Genomic DNA, 18,202 nt, shown 5'->3' with positions numbered 1-18,202 from the left:
AATAGACTATCCATCACCAATCATCCACCTGATCGCCGGTAGCACTGACGGGGAGGAGGAACAAATCTCCCACCAAATGAAGGAACAGTGACGCCAGGCCTGGAGCTCCACCCCCGTCGAGTGGGCACCATACTTAGCCCTCAATAAGGCACTCATAGACTATCCGGCTCCAGAATAAATCTAGTGGCGCGTTGCGCAGCTATAACCTCCCGCCTCGCTAACAGTGACTGAACCCCCAAACCACTCTGTCTAAGCAGCTGACAAACTACCTCCGACGCCACCAGGTGAAGGCTTCTCTTGTGCTCTTATCTACTCCACACAAAGTCCCTGAACAACTGCTCTAGAGGCCTCAATAGAGACAGCAGCACCGGTGTGTTCGCCAGCAAGTGCACTGGTATCGAGCTCAATACCGTCCACACTAGGGTGATACGCCCCATCATAGAGAGAGTGTCCACCTGCCATCCCTCCAGTTTGCGTCTGATACTCAGCTCGACCTTGGAGCAATCACTACGCCGAAGACGCCGGCCAGTGATACGAACCCCAAGATATCTCATCATGCCCTCCTGCTTGCCTATGCCCAGGATCTCTTTAATGGATGACTTGATCTGCGGTTGGATCTTTGGACTAAAACAAATAGCAGACTTGGCTCTGTAACACACGGTTGGATCTCTTTAATGAACTCACACACCCTATAACCTAGCCAATCCACTGCTCGTGGAAACCAAAGCTCACCAATAAACTGCGCAGAAAGTCCCAACTCATCCCATTATAAGCTCTCTCTCCATGTCTAGCTTGATGCTCATCAAGCTCCTCCGACTCAGAGCTCTCTGAAGATTGAACATGGACCCCTAGCCAATAAAAATATTGTCTGTGATGCTTCGCCCTACCACAAGGGCACCCTGCTCCGAACTGATGAGTCTAGGTAGAATGACATGCAGTCTGACGAAAAAAACTTTTGCCGTAGCTTTGTATTAGGTAGTGCAAAAGCTAATCAATCGGTAGTAACACGGCTCCGTGGCGTCCAACCTCTTTAGAATCATAGTAACAAATGTCCTCTTGCAATCTGCTAGTAGGATTGCCGAACTGAAAAACTGCCTTGTATAGGTAAAAAGATTATTTCTGGAGTGGATTTTTTTTTCAAACTTTGAACTTTATGTTGTTTTCTAATTATTGATTTAACTTGGGTATGAAGATTATATTCCATCCAATATGTTGTTGCCAATTAGGATGTGAAATACTAATTGTGAAGTTTCTCTAATTTTATGACAAAACATTTAAAAATTTAAATAAAAAACTCAATTTAAAAATTAATAATATTGGAAACAATGTCTAAGTTTCTATGAATAAAGAAAACATTTGTTATCAACAATTTTTCTAAATCATGGAAAGTTTATGCACGTTCTCTTAGAAATTAAAAATACATATTAGGTTCCCTTGGGTTGCATTTCTAGAAATTGAGAATGAATTTACTTTTTCTTTCAATCAATGATATTCATTATAAGCTGCTAAATTCTTTCATGTACACAATAATCACTAAAGAGATCTTGAACTAGAACTTGAGTAATTTTATATGATTTGTCCTCAAATTCCTATATCAAGATTTTCTTTGCGAACTAATAAATTGCTTATTTTTATTGCAAATATATAACGCTAAACGAACTTTCCTTCTTCAAAAGTGTTATTGCTCGAATAAAATAAATATAAAACAAATCTCCTAAGATTTGTTTTCCTTCACAAGTCTTAACTCGCTAGTCCATACCAAAGCTCTAATAAAAACTATATTATATCTCAGGAAATTTACAAATGTACATGTGACGCTTATTTATGTATCTAATAACATAAAATCACAATAATTTAATATAAAATGAAACATATTGTTCTATATATGCTTGTATTCACATCAAAATAATTTAATTTTATTCATATAAAAACATTCTGGATTGACAATTAACGTCCAATTCATTAGTAATGGGAAATAGGCTTAGATTGCACTTAATTCATAAGAAAAAAAAAAGATAATATCATAACATTTGTTATGCCCATCCTCCATTTTGCTATCAATAATTGTAATTAGCCTACAAAAGTTCATTGATACATCATCTTGAAGTTCCAAAGAGTTTCATAGTGGCATTACAACTTTTTGCTAGCCTCGAATTATGTTTGATAAAATCTTGAGAACTTGAAGTATGATTTTTTTTTTTTTTTGCTAGACCAAGTGGTTCATACAACACATGTGCATGCACCCAATAAAATCAGAAAATAGAAGAATATCAGCTCTCAAGGTAGCTCCCTATCTCTCATCCACAAGATGCTAACCGAAGAATGAATAATTTTCAGTTTGAAATTTTACATCATTTTTAGTTCGAGTCAGATCAAGTCATGAGTAATTCCAACTTAATCCAATTTCTTATTCAGATATTAGACCCATATCCAACCCAATAAAAGATCAGATCAGATCAATGAGTACAATTTTTAACCCAACGGATCATTCAGATCAAGACAGATCAATATATAACCCAATTACCCAAGCCAAACAAAAAAAATTCAAGTACAGGAATGGTCTAGATTGGGTCCAAATTTCTGCTCTCTCTTTAAACTGTTTCCTCTTCTTTAAGTTAAGAATAGAACCCCAAGATGACTTGCCATTCTTACCGTGCATCTTCCTCATTCAGATTACAATGGATGCTTCAATCCACTTTTTTGAGGTCAAGAAAAATTAATTTCTGTTAGCGCCGGACACAGCAACTTGTTTACACCAACAATTATCCAAAACATAACATAACAATTATTCAGAAACCAGTAACTTAGAATGGAGCAAGAAGACATTTAGCCAAGATCAAGAGGAAACATAATAATGCCCGTAGTGCACAATTCAGTCTACAAGAATAATCAACCTAAATCGGCGCCTCTTAAAATCTTCAATAATTTAACAAAAATATAATAACATGGTCAATTCTGGAGCCAAATCTGAGCATCAAACTAGCAGAGAAAAAAAGCAATTAAGACTGAAATGGGAAATACTGCATAATTTATAAGAACAAAAAATCTGCATCCATGTTTCTCCAATCCCTAACTGATAAAATGGCACATACTCAATCATAGAAAATTTCATAAATAGATAGATTAAAAATCATCGATAGGGGGCAAAATGGATAAGAAATCAAATTTGGTGCGTTAAAGGAGTTAGAATTTCGACAACAATGTTAAGGTCGTCAGCTAGGAGCGAAAGACGTTCAAAGTAATCATAATCTACTAAGAGATTATCATTTGAACTATGCAACTGGTCATCAAGCGACCTTATCAATCATCAATTAATCGAAGCCCCCTCCCCACTTGTTTAACCCCAAAACCCTAGATCCAAAATATATTTAAAAAAAGATTTAAAAAGATGGAAGCCTCAGAAGGAAGGCAGTAGTAGGTTTGTAATCATAGAAAATTCAGACAATAAGTTCCACAATCTTCATCACAGACTCCATCAAGAGTAAATAATTAAAAAAAAATACGAACTATTGTCATTTTAAAAGAAAATTTGAGGAAATAACGATCGATCTTGGCAGCAAAAGTGGCCTCATAGAGAAGATTAGATTTCGTCGACACGGATCGATTCAGACATATGCTTGTCATTAAAGTTCTTTAATCATCGGCCCCAACAAAAAAACTAACAACAAAATCAAAACAAAAATCCAAAAATAAAACACTTATCGGAACCATAACCCTACGACAGACTGGGGGGAAGGCGATGGGACTCAGAATATGGGTGGTGATATATCAGGATGGTCGGCAAGGCAACTCGCCGTTACGACGAACGAGACCTAAAACCAGTTCATCGTCATCGTCCCCATGTCCTCATCCCCAAATCGATATAAGAACGGGAAAAGGGAAGAAACCCTAAACTCACGGCGCCAAGCCCACGACATCACCGCGGAGAACAGACGGAAGACCACTCGAAGAAAGAAAGACCCCATGAGAATGGCCGCATCAAGGTCTGATGGCATCTATTTATAGAGGTTTTGAGGGTTAGGGTTTCTACGTTTCCTCATGGTTTTGTTAGGGGCTGCATCCTCACCGTCAATTTTGTGGAATCCACTGCTGGTCGTTCGTGCGCAGGTTCTTGCGTGAATGGACCGGGCCTGGATTCGCAGCCTGTGAGCGCGTTGTTTCCAGAAAACCGACGCCCAATCGAGTTTAGATTGCGCTGCCCTGCCCGATTGGGCTGAAACCGGATGCAAAATTTTATATAAATTTTAATATAGATATAAATTAGATAATTAAATTTTATGATCATAAAATCAAAAATATTATAGTAAATTAAATTAATATTATGTTAATATGATTATTTATTTTTTTAAAAGTTAGTAAGGGTTAAAAATCAAATACTCGAATATGGATCATATGGTTATATATATATATATATATATATATATATATATATATATATATATATATATATATATATATATATATATATATATATATATTTGATGGATATGAATACAGATACAAATATTAGTTAAATGCTCAAATTTTCATTCATATCCAGATAGATTTGAATACGAAAATAGTTCTGATGGATATTTTTATTCCACTTTTATCCCTACTATTTGGGCTTCTTTTACAAAAAAAAATAAAGAGGTTTTATAGACTCGTCCCTGAATTTTATATTTATATCTTAAAATTTATCTTTTTCTATTTATATAAAAATTAAAATTATTTGCCTATATATAACATCCACTATTTTCACGGTGTGGACCAAGGTTAAAACTAGATAAGGTTATAGAAGGATAATATTGTGCTAAATTTAATAGCGAATGAGGATCAAAGCACGATCTCTTTTTGCTCATGTCGCTCAATATTCATGGGGGACTTGATTGCTAATAACCACTGATAAAAGGGTATGGGTTAAGAAGTTGGCTAAATGCGAGGACTAAGCACTAAAATATCTAAAAGATGAATTTAACATCTTTAGAAGAATAAATACAAAATATTTCATTATCATCTAGTTAACTTAACCTTAGGGATGTATAAGTTCCAAGGCTTTAGGAATTAAAATACAAATAAAACAAATATGGGAATTAATATACAAAGATGAAAGTTCTCAAGAATTAATGTAAAAAAAAAAAAAAACCCTATTCATAGAGTTATTTTTCTAGGAGTTATTTATATTTTTTTTAAAAAAATAGTTTATATAGATGAATAGCGAAAATAACAAATAGTAGCTAATATTTAAAAGATAATAACACATGCAACGGAGTAATGCTTCACAATACCCTTCATTTCCCTGCTCTTTACACAGGTCCCTCGCAGCCATCAAAAATTGGTGTAGTGCACAAGGATTACATAGGTGGGATTAGAGCAGGAATGGGAGTGGGTGCGTCGATTTAATGTAACGAGAGTGTTTATAATTGTAAAACAATTATTCTAATGCTAAAACGGTCATCATCTAAAACCTTCATTGAAGCAATGGATTTGAATGCATGCTAGCAACAAAGAAGAGAGATCTGATAATAAGAGATAGGAGCAGATCTTATGTGATTGTGATTTTTTTTTCAAGATGTTTTTGGTGAGGTTTTTAATATTTCACGTTTTTTCTTGAGGTTATAAATCATGCAAGTAGATGAAGAGTTAAAATGCATTTTTCAATTTTCCACTGTTGTTTTTCACTTATTACATTTTTTTTAACTCACGGCCTGTTTTGTTTGCTGTAAGTGGGCCTCGCAGGTTCCCACTACATTGAGGTGGTTTCGACTGTCTCGAAGCTGAAGCCACTTCGGGCCTTTTCTACCTTTTATTGGACCGGGTTGGAATGCAATTCAGTTTCACTTATAACCAATCAAACACGAGAAATGGGCCCTCGCCCGAGCTGAGTTATCGGATTCATGTTTTCTTAAGCTTAGGAGCCGTTCGGTTTGCAGGAAGCTCCCCACTGGAATATGTTTTTTAGAAAGTTGACGGCCGAAAAAATAGTTTTTGTATATTTGATTAATCATAAAAAAATAATACATTCTAAAGCTTTTGTTTGGTTGAACATCTACTCTCCTAAAAAAATTATATAAAATATCTATTATGCCCTTAATAAATAGAAACATGATACCCCATTCTATCTAAAAACTTCAGATACTTTTGGAGCAAAAAATTTAACCCAATTTTAGCCCATAGAAATTGAACTTTCTTATGTCCTATATGGATTTTTTTTTTCATAAAATATGAGAACCTTATTTATATGAAAAAGGCTATTTTTCATCTCGCTTTTTTGAAAACTCTAAGCAAACATGAGTCACTTTTGTAATTTTTCTTTTTTTTGTTGACCGCACTTTTCCCCTCCTCTCCCCATAAACCAAAGGAGTCTTCAGTCTTTTCAACCTTAACTTGGGCAAGGCTAGAGTTTCAGTTTAGTTTCACTTTGCGCCAACCAAATACCTGAAGTAGGATTCCCTCGCCTGAACTAAATCTGAACGCCTAATTATGGGAAGATAAACAGGCCCTAAGCTTAGTAATATCCTTAACAACCCTCTAAACACACTACATGATGTGACTGACCACTATTTTGAGTTAATATTCTTTTACGCATAGTCTTTTTATTTACAGAGGCAACATTTAGTCAGTCAGCATATTTACGTTTCATATAAATTCGCCATCCTTTTCTGCGATCCACAATTTATACTAGTAAAGTCCACAGCTCCATGACCATCTGCCTCGCCTCTCCTTTCTCTCTCAAGTAAGAGCTGATTATGACCTCCAACATTTCTAAGATGTTCGGAGTAATATACTTTTCAAACAACAAAAGTCACCACCTAGACAATTCGTAGATATAGTATATCTCTCTAACTCAATAATTTAAAGGGAAAGAAAATTTCTCGCAAAAAAAAGGAGGAGGATTGGAAACTTCGTTATGCAGCACATCTTTTATCTAGAAAGGTAAGAACTAGATCAATCCATGATGGGGAAGGAAACCATCATTTGCTTTACTAATACTTACCTATGGATGACACCTGGCTTCCTAAGTGGTTGGAATACCTGAAGATAGACTCAAAATGGATGCTTATGCTGCAAACTCACAGATGACCAGAAATGTATATATATATTTGATCAAGGATATATAAAAGCTAAAACTGGTATGTTAGAATAAAATCCTCTCAATAAGCTCAACAACCACATGCAATATGGCAGCTAAATTATAATAGGGGATTCTTTGAGGCACAAAGAACGCGAGTAAGTAATGCGCAGACATTTCCCATCCACTTACCTACTATTTCCACAATAATTCAAAAAAGAGGAGTATGATACATGCTAGCAGAATCTTGCTGGAAGATTAATGAACTTTAGGACTTGCAAATCCTGAAACCAAGATGAAGGAACTAACATGACCTCTCTGATAGCTCCAGCAAGGGAATGTTGGAACCTGATGCTTCTGTTTCAGCTGCTGCTAGCTATAGTTCTATCCACATGTATTGTATGTGGATCCAGTGTTGCGAGAATTTGGGGCATTGACATGCCCACAGAGACAACAATCTCTGCAATCAAAACACGAATTGAAGAATGTCACTATAATGACCAATATTCTATCTCACCCCATGATTGCAGTTTATTAAAAGCAATATGAAGAAGGCGCATCAAACAACAAAAGGAAGACAACATCTCACCGATTCCTTCACGAACAGATAAATTTGGTCTGATAACGTCCCTAGAATTAACCAGAAATACATCACCAATGTAGAGATGGTTGGTTGGAACATAGACACAGCAGAGCTCCTCTTCCCCGGAGTAACTCTGTTATGGAAAAGTAATAAGAGGACCCAGGATTTGAAGTACAGATTTTATGTACAGCAATCACAGATCAATCATCGGACAAGTAAACAATAGTCGGAGAGGGGGAGGGGGGGAGGGAGAGAGATATAAAAAGAAGGATAACGAAAATTCCGCATGCATGTGCATGTATGCAACTGTTGTAGTAATGAAAAATGACAGCTTGACCAAACTACAAATACTTGCCCCATGCATGATAAAACCAGTTTACTAGTCAGGTTGCTCGACACAGGTGATAACCATGAGCATAACTCTCTGTACACATAGCATCTACTTTGGGTCAGCTTGATGAATCCTTCCACTATTTATTCATATAAATAGTACCAATCCATCACAGACACAAGTTTATAATTTTTTTCCTTAACTTCCATCTAGGTCTCGTTAGGCTTTACCCACTTCTTTCCTGCCCCCTCCCCACAAGGTCAAGGTCCTTCAAAGCTTAGCCTGCTCTTTCCTACAAACTGATATACCAGTGTGTCTGTTAAACTTCATTTATTTTGGTTAGGATTCCTACAACCCAAAAGACCCATCAATCCTTCCACCAGTGTTCTTTCCTAGCCTGCTCTTTCCTACAATCCTTCTTACTCATTGATACTTTAGAAAACAAAGCTGAGAACTATGCACAAAAACCCGATTATCTTGACTCCATCGTTAGAGACTGGGTTTGGATCTGAATTGAACCTTGGATCAGGTTTGAATGTGGCCCAATCCAAATTTATAACCGAAGCAATAAAGAATTATATACACACAAACATATATGACTTGTGTATTATTTATACATATATATATGTGTGTGTGTGTGTGTGTATGTATGTATAATATGAGCTAGACTTGGCTACATTAGAGTGGATGTCCACTCAGATCCGGTCAGGTCTAAATTAGATGATGGGGTCCTATATCGATGGTCCGAGCCGTTGGATGTGATCTACTACATCTAAATTGCTTGCATACAAAAATTCACGTGATTTGGAGAACCCTAGCTTATACATCAAGTGGACAAAAAATTGAACACTCTAAATAAAATTAAATTATGTGTTTTTTGAACACTTGATGCATAGGCTAGGGGTTTCCAAATCACATGGTTTTTGATGTGTAAGCATTTAGAGATAGTAGATCATATCCAACGGCTCGGATCATCGATGTGGGGCCTTTGTTGTCCAATGAAGATCTGATAGAATCTGAGTGAAGATCCACTCAAATGTAGTCAAGTCCAGCTCATATAATATTGCATACTTAGCATACATAATTATTAGTAAAACCATCGATTAAATTTGGTAGGAAATATTAAAATCAAGATATTAAAATCCTATATTAGAAATTGGCATGTGCAGTCCATGTGAAGAGAAAGCGGGGCTAGCTGTCATCATCCATTTGATTTTTTTTCCTTTTCTTTCTGTAACTTGATAAATATACTCCTATTTTTAAGAGTTGCACTTCTCCTTTTCCCTCCTTGTAGTAAATGAAATAGGGAACATTTTAATAAAGATGGGGGGTAACCATGAAAGTGAGAAAATTCGGCTCGTGCAAGGTGCGTGTGTGTGTGTGTGTGTGAGAGAGAGAGGGAGAGGGAGAGGGAAAGAGAGTGGAAAGGAAGCATGAGTAAAAATGCGGAAGCCTTTTCATCACCACAAAGGTCCATGCACTCTCACATGCTAGGAATGTGCATCAAGAAGCTTGCACTGGCCTCACATGACAAGACTGGAGGCTTTTGCATTATGTATAAGAAGCTTCATATAATTTAGGCAACATTATAAGCTCCTATTAGGTATAAGTTATCTAGAATCATGAGAAAGCACAGTGTATCCACCTTAGCCCTTAGTTTCCTTTTGCTATTTTCCCTGAGATAATAATAAAATTATGTAAATGATCATGAACGCCTCCAAGAAAAAGAATATTTTCACATAGGTGTGCACTCTCCCAAGCACATACCAGGGGGTGCATGACTTTCATGATGCCAATGACATAATACGGTCTGCATCTACTGTTTAAGAATATCGCCATGGAGTTCTTAATCCATCCATGTTTCTAGAACCGCTCAGGCCTTTTTTTGTTTCAAGTTTAAAAATGATGTGACTATGCATGCACTCAACATATTTCCTTGCGATAAAAAGTACCAGAGATGCAACATAACTTAAATCAGTGCATGCAACAAACACTTAAATCCACACTAAAGTGCACAAACATGCACCAGAAAGCATGTGTGATTACATAAGTACATTACACTAGTAACACTTCAAGATGGTATAAGATTAATGACCTGAAGAACAACGGTCGAGGTGATGAATGCAAATGCATATTCACCCAGTCGAGGATGCCTTATAATTGCAACTTCCTTGAAGGCTTGCATGTTCTGATCTGTAACTAGATAACATTAGTAATTACATGACAAAATCTACCAAGGGGAGTGAAACTCGATAAAATTTACCGGGTGATATAGCAGCACTGATTTGCTTCGATGCATTGTAGATATGGCGAACAAACGGCATGCGCTTGATAAACCATTCACCAAGGCTAAGGATGGATGACCCTAGCCACGATGACATGAACACTCCAACCAAGAAGATGAATGTTATTGAAGTTATGAAACCAAGCCCTGGAAAGGAATAATCCTGTTAATTTTCAATCTAGGAATCTAGAAAAATAGGGATAATGAACAAAATGAACTAGAAAACATATACAGCAATAAAGCATAAAACTGGTGAGCACTTTCTTTGTTATCTTAGTGTTTAGTGCTGTGATCTTAGATTTTGTTCCAAAATCGGTAAAAACCTGTAGTGCACAAGAAAGGAATTGATGCATGTGGGTGTTGCATGGGTGTGTTCTATGTGATTGCACATGTACATGGTTGTGTGCATACTTGCACCCATCTACCCCCATGTGCAAACACAAGCACAAGTGCACATGAAGAAACAGGGCCACAAGGGTGCTGCCTGGGTGTCTATTCAGTGAATATGCAAGTGGGCATCGCTGTGTACATATACCCATTCACCCGCATGCACAAAAAGAAAGCACAAGTGCACATGCAAAAAGAGGGCTATAAAACAAAACAAGAAGGGTAGATGCTAAGACAGTGACAGCAATTTATTAATAATTACAGGTTCATGGGGACTTCAATATTATGATCATAAATGATCCATGCAAAATAAATCATGCTAGCATTTAAACTGACCATTGCTAGAAGGATTAAATATGAAGACCATGCTGGCTCCTCACATGTATTTCTAAAATGTCACTTAACCCCAAGTACAATGATATAGAAAGACCATATGCATACCAAATATGTTGATTCCAAGCTGAGCATAGAGTGGAGAGAAAAATCCATCAACAAAATGAATGAACCACCAGGTGATATAGAAGGTTATTGCTATAGGAAACAGGATAACACTGCAAAATACAGAAAAATAAGCAATTTAGGTTAGAAACTGACGTCAGTTCTCTCAAATGCAGTAGAAGGATCAAACTCATACAGATCATACAGATCCATACCATTTAAGGATATGCAATACAAGACATGAATGCCATTTTAAAGGTTCCACTTAATATAACAAATACCATATCATATATTGAATAGAGGCTTCCAAATGCAGTTTCATCCAACTTGCGCATGTGCTTTTGAAAGCCTAAAAATACAGTCAAATATAACCAGAATCTTCTTTATAATTAAACCATTGTAACTGATTGCCTCCTCAGGTAAATATATTAGCCATCAAATTGAATTTATTATTTATTTAAAGTATATTATTTATCATATATGCGCAGAATATGTAACTAAAGTCAGCATCATAGAACCTTAATCATATAGTTGCACCAAAGAATGTATGCATGCAATTTAAGGCATATAAAAAGCCATCATCTAACACCTAGTTCAATAACATAAATCAAAACAAAAAAAAAAAAAATCAGAGATAACCATCAGCACAACTGCATCAACAACTAAGGTGATTATTCAGTAGTATCATCCGGTAGACAAGTGGTACCACAAATGGACAATCTCTTTGATGAAGACTTTCAGGGTATCAGCTTTGGTATTTTATATCAACATATCATCCACAAGATTTTATTGGTCCAATTAAATATTAGTCTTTGGGCGGCAGCCGCCAGGGCATTGCTAGGGCTTGGGTGGCCTGTCTAGGTTGCTCACACCTTGGGTTGGTATGAAGTCGCTCGTTGACCCCAAAAAAGGTGCAAAGCCAGACATGCTAATCAGTCAGGCAGTTGGGCAGCTTGGAAACCCGCGAAGGTGACCTGTTGCTTATAATACCTATGTCGTTTGCCTACACCAGCTCTTCATTCTCCTAGGACAATGGTGGTGATCGATGAAGTAATGATGCTGCAAAAATAGAGGATCTCTTTTTTCCCCCTTTATCCTCATCCCACTTTCTTTTTCTTTTCACCGATGCAGATGTCGCCATGGGTAGTCTTAAGAACTTCTACACTAGCTGTGTGCAGTGGTTGCTCCTACTGCAAACATCGCCTATGTGAGGGATGCTATTATAGCTTCTGACATGCAGGGGTCCGCTATTGCAACAGCTGGTGTGGGTATGAGCATCCTTGTATTTGAGGTTGCCCTGACCTCTATGCGCCTCCCAAGGCCTCCACCATGAACATATGGCCTGAGAAAATCTTTGGCCGCTCGTGTAGCACCTAGAGTCTAAAAAATTAATGGTAATAAAGATTTGCATGATCTTAGTTGTAACAAAATCCCAACTTGGATATGCCTATTTATGCTACTAGTCATGCTCCAATTAGATAGTTTCGACTTTTGTTGTACTTTTGTACTCAATACTTATCAAATGATTTAATCTAAATCAGTTTCAATATGACTGATTTACATATCCACTCGATTCAATAGTTCAATTATTATTTTTGTCAATTTCTGCCCTTGCCTAAACATGTTTCTAATATTCCCTTTTCCTTTTTTTTCCTCATTTTTTTCAATTCTTTTTTGGGTTTTGCTATGATGCTCTTTTGATATTCTTTGCTCAGCTCATTCATAAATATTGGTCGTCCATTTTGGAAAGTTGGAAATATCATTTTGAACATTATCCAGTTGCAATAGAGAATAGTCATGGAGGGGCTGAGGGACAGAATAGGGTCAAAGAATACGAAGGTCATGGAGTTGTGGTGAAGTCCTAGTGACAGTTAGTAGTCATGAATCTATTGTGCAGTGTATAGAGAGAGGGCAGTGGCACCTGCAGCAGATAAACGTTAAAGGAGGTGGTGAAATCTAGCATTGTTGATGGCGCAATAGTGGCAATGGAAGGTCTAATGAAATGGAGAAGAGACAGCAAGGTGCAAGATGGCTTGGATGTTGGAGGCTGTCAAGGTGTACGGTTTCTCCTGGATGAGGGTGGTAGAGAGGATGGTGTAGGCATAACATTTGAAGAGGAGCAGGTGCAGATGAGTCCAAGGAAGAAATTGCAAGAGGGCTAGGTCCAGATGTCATCAACAACGGAGACCAAGCGGATCGGAATGGTGCAATGATCTATATGATGATGGACTGGTACTCGACAATTGGTTAGGCCGACGAGGATGGACATGGTCGAGGTGAGGAAATGATGGAGAGAACTAAATCGCAAAACACTGAAGAGAGAGGGAGGCAGCGGTGATGTGTTGATGATGTCAATCCATTGGCGAATGGCAGAGGGGATGTCAGCCATCACCCCTCTCCTCCATGGATGCACGAACCAATTTCCTACACAAGCAGGTTGCTGGCAAATGGCAATTCACATTGCCAAGGTGTGATAGCAGCCGGATCATGGTGAGAGGAGATGATAACAACAGGTGATGAAGCTGAGGATGGGAGATCAAAGAGAGGAGCAGAGAAGGGGGGAGAGAGAGAGAGAGGCATTGGAGGGCGGCAGAGGGGTCACCCCCAACAATAGGACCAAGGAATTAGGGGAAGAAGAAAAAACATGAAGGAAAGGTTGGACATGGAACATGGTTTTCTATATTAATTACAACTAACTGGCCGGTACCTCGGATTACCTAATCAGAAATCCAAGCTGTCCATTTATAGATGGATGACATAGACTGTGTTCTTGAAAATATGAAAAGGAGTACCATGCACAGCCCTTTCTTTTTATATCCTTAATGTGTTCTTGTCTTTAGATTAGAACAAACAAGGACTAACCAGTTCTTCTATTTTGTGATAAACAAAAAGTGAAGACAGAAGGAAAGCCAACTATGCAGTGCTTTAAACACTTAGGAAGGCACAAGAAGCATCAATAATTAGATGGGATCCAGATTATTCTTAGTTTATGAAACTTGTGAAAAATGTACCATATTATTATGGTTTTATTTTGAGCAACACATGGTATAGAGGTTTAGAAGTTGACAAGACTAGAGAAGATCAATCTTATTCGACTATGTGTAATTCTGATGATGGATACTAGTTGACAAGGAAGCCATTAACGCATGCAAAAGGTAGCAAAGCAGGAAGTAAGAAGGAGGAGGTTGAAGGGTGGCACTATAGAAGTTTCCTGCACTACTTGGACTTAGACCACAAAAAACTAGGAACAAAGCTAGGTGATATAATACGAAAACATAGTCTATGATATTTCAGCTGACACCAGCTAAGTTGGTGAATAGAGAAGACAAATAACGATGAACAGGAAAAAGCTTACCATCCTGTCATGAACTTTTTCGAAGCCCAACTACGGAAAACTTTATAAAATGCCTGCATAGTAGAAAAGGCATATCAATTAACCAATATGAAGCCTTTATAAAAAGAACATTAACAACCACAAAGTATGAACAAATTTTCACAACTTATATCTTGGGAAAAAAAAACTTGCAATAAGCAAAGTTGGTACTATAGTCAGCGGAACCATCCTGAACCGCCCGGTTTGGGGCGTTCCGAGCTGTACTGGCGGCGGACCAAGACGGTTCCGGCAACAAAACTGAGACCCTGTCACTGGAGGGGGAGAAGGAGAAGGGGGGAGAGAGAGAGAGAGGGAGGGAGGGAGAGGGGAGATGAAAGAGGAGAGAGGCTGGCCGGCGAAGGCTGGGGAGCCTCCGCACGGAGGAGGATCGGATGCCTCGGCAGCTCCCCAGCCTCCGCCTTCTCCACGCGGAGGCTCCCCGACCCTCCGTCGGCCTCTCTCTTCCTTTCTCTCTCTCTCTCTCTCCCTCCTCCGCTCTCTCTCACTATTTTTCTCTCCCGTTCTCCCTCTCCCCTGTCTCTACTGTGTCGATACAGAGCCGGCACGGCACGGGGCAATATCAACCTATATCCATACTAGGTACCAGTAGCGTACCGTCCGGTTTGGGCCGGTACGGCATACCATGCCGCTATATATCAATTTGCAATATTGAACAATATAGATTATGTAATAAACTGATAAAAAAAAAGATATCTATATGAAAGGATGTATTCCATTATCAGCTACTTCTATTCTCAGCTATATGAGGTACCTCAAACCAGAATAAAATATGTTAAACTACAGCAACAATGAAGATTAAAAAACAATCTTAAAGTTAAGGTGTTATAAATTGTATATCAATTACTTGAAGGATCAAATCATGAAGCAGTTTTTCCAAAGAATTATAAACTACAGTTATCTCCAAAACGTAATGATGAACATGTTTAAGATAAGATGGATCTTATCAGTTATAAAAAACAAGGTGGTACAAGCAAAGGATGCAAAAAGGCAATGCCGACCAAGGGAGAAAAGGCCTAAAATTACAAGCTATCATAAGTCATAAAGTTGTACAGTTTGTGCTCAAAAAATGACACATACTCATGTAAAAGGATTGGAGCCAGAAAATTATGAGACATATAAATTCAACAAAATTGATAAAGAGTTGATACTGACAAAATTGCAGTAGCAAAACCATATAAAGTACTTGATAAAGAGTTAATACTGACAAAATTAAAGTAGTCAAGGATGGTGACGTGACATAGTGGGGAAAGCACTAGGAAGAGAAGGGTGGAAGTGACATTTAAATTAGGTGTAACAAGTCCCAGAGAAAAGATTGTTTGATAAAGGCATGAGCAATGATATAGTGTGATGACTGTCATAACTAAACTTACATGGAGATCCTATGATTTTGGGACAGTGTAAAAGCATTCTTAAATCTTGAGTTGAGAGATGAAAGACGATATATTATGTTGATTTAAAGCAATGAAAACACCTTTCACAACATCTGCAACTCTTAGGTCATGGGAACCATGCATCCTCCCCCTCCAAAAATATAAGCAAGAATTCACAAAATGCAGGGACATGAAGAATTCTTGAAGGTAGGTACCTGTCTGCATAAGCTTCAATTTCATAACCAGCAAAGTTTAACGTCCCACCACACAGAATCTAGGGTAACATGCCCCTCCCTTTCCTGAATTTGCCTAGGCTGGGATTCAATTACCAATTTGCAAATTCTTGTGCCATCTTAAGAACAAATTGTAAAATTATATAAACTTAGGGCTAAATAGTGCAATGTAGCAAACAGATGATGGCACTAAATATCTCTAAGTTTAACATGGGGATGCCACTAAATTTGGCCCAATGTCTACAAGCAAAGGCATGGGATTTGTTGTGGGAATGTAACTGAGCCACTTAAAACTTTGAGAGGAGAGTGAAATTGAGAGGTGACAATAATGTTGATTGCAACGGCAAAGAAACGCGCAATCTTTTAGGCGTCAGAACCTCATAAATGCATCACATGATCCATGAGATAAATTTACAGTTGGAGGCAAAGGTCAAACGGAACGAATCAACACACATCATAATTTTTCACTCATGCAGCTTCCACTCCGAAACGATTTTTGGTTTTCAGATGTAAAAAGGAACTTCCTTCTTCTGCTTAATTGCCACTTTTTATGAACCAAAATTTCCCCGGCCAAGGAAATTAAGACTTTTAAAGAGTCTAAAATTGAGTCTAATTTGTATTTATTGAATAGAAAAACGAAGTTAGTCATGAATGAAGAGGGGCTTCCAGGGGTTCAGAAGAACCCTAATAAGCAAGAGATTTACCAATTTGAAATCCACAAAATTACATGCAAAGGGTGACCAAATTAACCTCTTTTGTTTTTGAAAACAAGCAAAAGCATGTCGAATTCCCAAGTAATGAGACCCAAGCAAATCGATCAAAGAGACAATAAGACCTGGTGCTGACCTCTCTACCAGACTGGTGGTGGTGGGAGGAGGAGGCCGAGGAGGACGAAGGATTGCGGTCGGAGTCGTCGCCGGCGTCGCCCACGGGGATAAGCAGCTCCCGATCTCTCTCCCTGCTCGCCATCGGAATTGACGACTTGTCGTCGCCCATCACGCGTTCGTCTTTTTGCTCCCTCTCTTATCTAAGATTTTCTTGGTTTTCCTTTAAAAAATATTGACGGAGAGATCTAAGAGAAACGGCGAGATGTCTTACTTCTCTGGTCCTTCTTCTTTGTCGAAGACCCGGAAGGAAGACCGACTGAAAGAAGCTTCCGCACTGATAAACAAAGGGGCAAGGGCAAACAAGGGAGCGCTGGATATGAGGATCGTTTTCAAAATCTATCTCCACGTGGCAAGATTATATTGGTTTAGGCGCTGGAAACAAGGGTTATTGCGTCACGGGCGTTCCGAAGCGGCAGCATGACGCGTGATGGGTCCACAACGCCTATCGGATTCTATCTTGGTTTCCTTTCAGTATCCGTTGGATCCACATATGGCATCGTGTGATTACTTTGGCATACACACATGGTATCGTGTCGAGAGAGAAAGAGGGAGAGAGAGGGAAGAGAGCTAAAAAAGTAGAGAGGATAAAAAAAACTCAATCTGGAATTCTGGGTTCGGTCACAGGTTTGGGTCTAAGCCTGATCGTAGGCCTAGTTCGGGTCAACCATAAGAAAAAAAAGTATAAATCTAGCTATAATATAGGCCCAATCCGAGGATTTTTTTTTTCTAGAAAATAATAAAAATCTAAGAGTTGAAGAACCAAAAAAAAAAAAAAGAAGAGGAAGAAAGATAGAAGGAAAAAAGAGAGGGAGGAACTGAAATGACGGGGATCCGACAGCTGATCACGATGGAGCCGGTAGCAGAGGTGGCCTCGGCGATGGTGGCCATGGCCAGAAATGACGGCATCCGCCAAGGACAATGGCGGTCCGAGAATAGGCTGATAGAAGATTGGAGTTGGATTAGGAGCTCGGTTTAGATGAAAATGAAAAAGGAGAAGGAAGGAAGCTCACCGTAGTGTGGCAAAGGCGGTGGATCTTGGTCGAGGATAGCTGATTCCGGCATTTTTGTGGCGGCGATGTTCAAATCAAGAGAAAGAAAAGACAAATAGGGTAGTCGGATAAACTAGAGAGAAAGAGAAGATTTTGGGCAGCGGTGGTCGATCACGGTGGCACAGCAACTGCCAAAGACTAGAGAGAAGTAAGGAGAAGGCTCGATGATGGATCAAGTAGAGGGGAAGGAGGGAC

At 38.4% G+C, this 18,202-nt stretch overlaps 1 protein-coding gene and 3 non-coding genes across 5 annotated transcripts; all 4 read right to left on the bottom strand.

The window, feature by feature from the left end:
• Window positions 1-3,204: 3,204 nt before the first annotated feature.
• On the bottom strand, window positions 3,205-3,300 carry LOC113462844. Its single transcript, XR_003386040.1, has one exon. It is a non-coding gene; the product is annotated as a small nucleolar RNA snR60/Z15/Z230/Z193/J17 (small nucleolar RNA).
• A 93-nt stretch (window positions 3,301-3,393) lies between these two features.
• LOC113462846 lies at window positions 3,394-3,472 on the bottom strand. Its single transcript, XR_003386042.1, has one exon. It is a non-coding gene; the product is annotated as a small nucleolar RNA U83 (small nucleolar RNA).
• Window positions 3,473-3,742: 270 nt separating this feature from the next.
• On the bottom strand, window positions 3,743-3,838 carry LOC113462845. Its single transcript, XR_003386041.2, has one exon. It is a non-coding gene; the product is annotated as a small nucleolar RNA Z43 (small nucleolar RNA).
• A 3,293-nt stretch (window positions 3,839-7,131) lies between these two features.
• LOC103708982 (protein CONTINUOUS VASCULAR RING 1-like) lies at window positions 7,132-17,261 on the bottom strand. Of its 2 annotated transcripts, XM_008794116.3 has the most exons (8): window positions 17,170-17,261; window positions 16,918-17,098; window positions 14,430-14,482; window positions 11,078-11,187; window positions 10,229-10,396; window positions 10,061-10,158; window positions 7,641-7,767; window positions 7,132-7,511 (listed from the first exon to the last, which is right to left on the bottom strand). In XM_008794116.3, exons 2-8 carry the CDS (start codon window positions 17,065-17,067, stop codon window positions 7,414-7,416), a joined length of 804 nt encoding a protein of 267 aa, XP_008792338.1. In that variant the 5' UTR covers window positions 17,068-17,098; window positions 17,170-17,261; the 3' UTR covers window positions 7,132-7,413. The 2 variants fall into 2 exon arrangements, with proteins under 2 accessions (XP_008792338.1, XP_008792337.1); XM_008794115.3 differs by having other exon boundaries at window positions 16,918-17,256.
• Window positions 17,262-18,202: the final 941 nt, after the last annotated feature.

The sequence above is a fragment of the Phoenix dactylifera genome, chromosome 11 (assembly GCF_009389715.1).
Source record: "Phoenix dactylifera cultivar Barhee BC4 chromosome 11, palm_55x_up_171113_PBpolish2nd_filt_p, whole genome shotgun sequence".
Lineage (NCBI taxonomy): Eukaryota > Viridiplantae > Streptophyta > Magnoliopsida > Arecales > Arecaceae > Phoenix > Phoenix dactylifera.
Note: the sequence above shows the minus strand (reverse complement) of the source record. Positions and strands in the feature narration are given on the sequence as shown.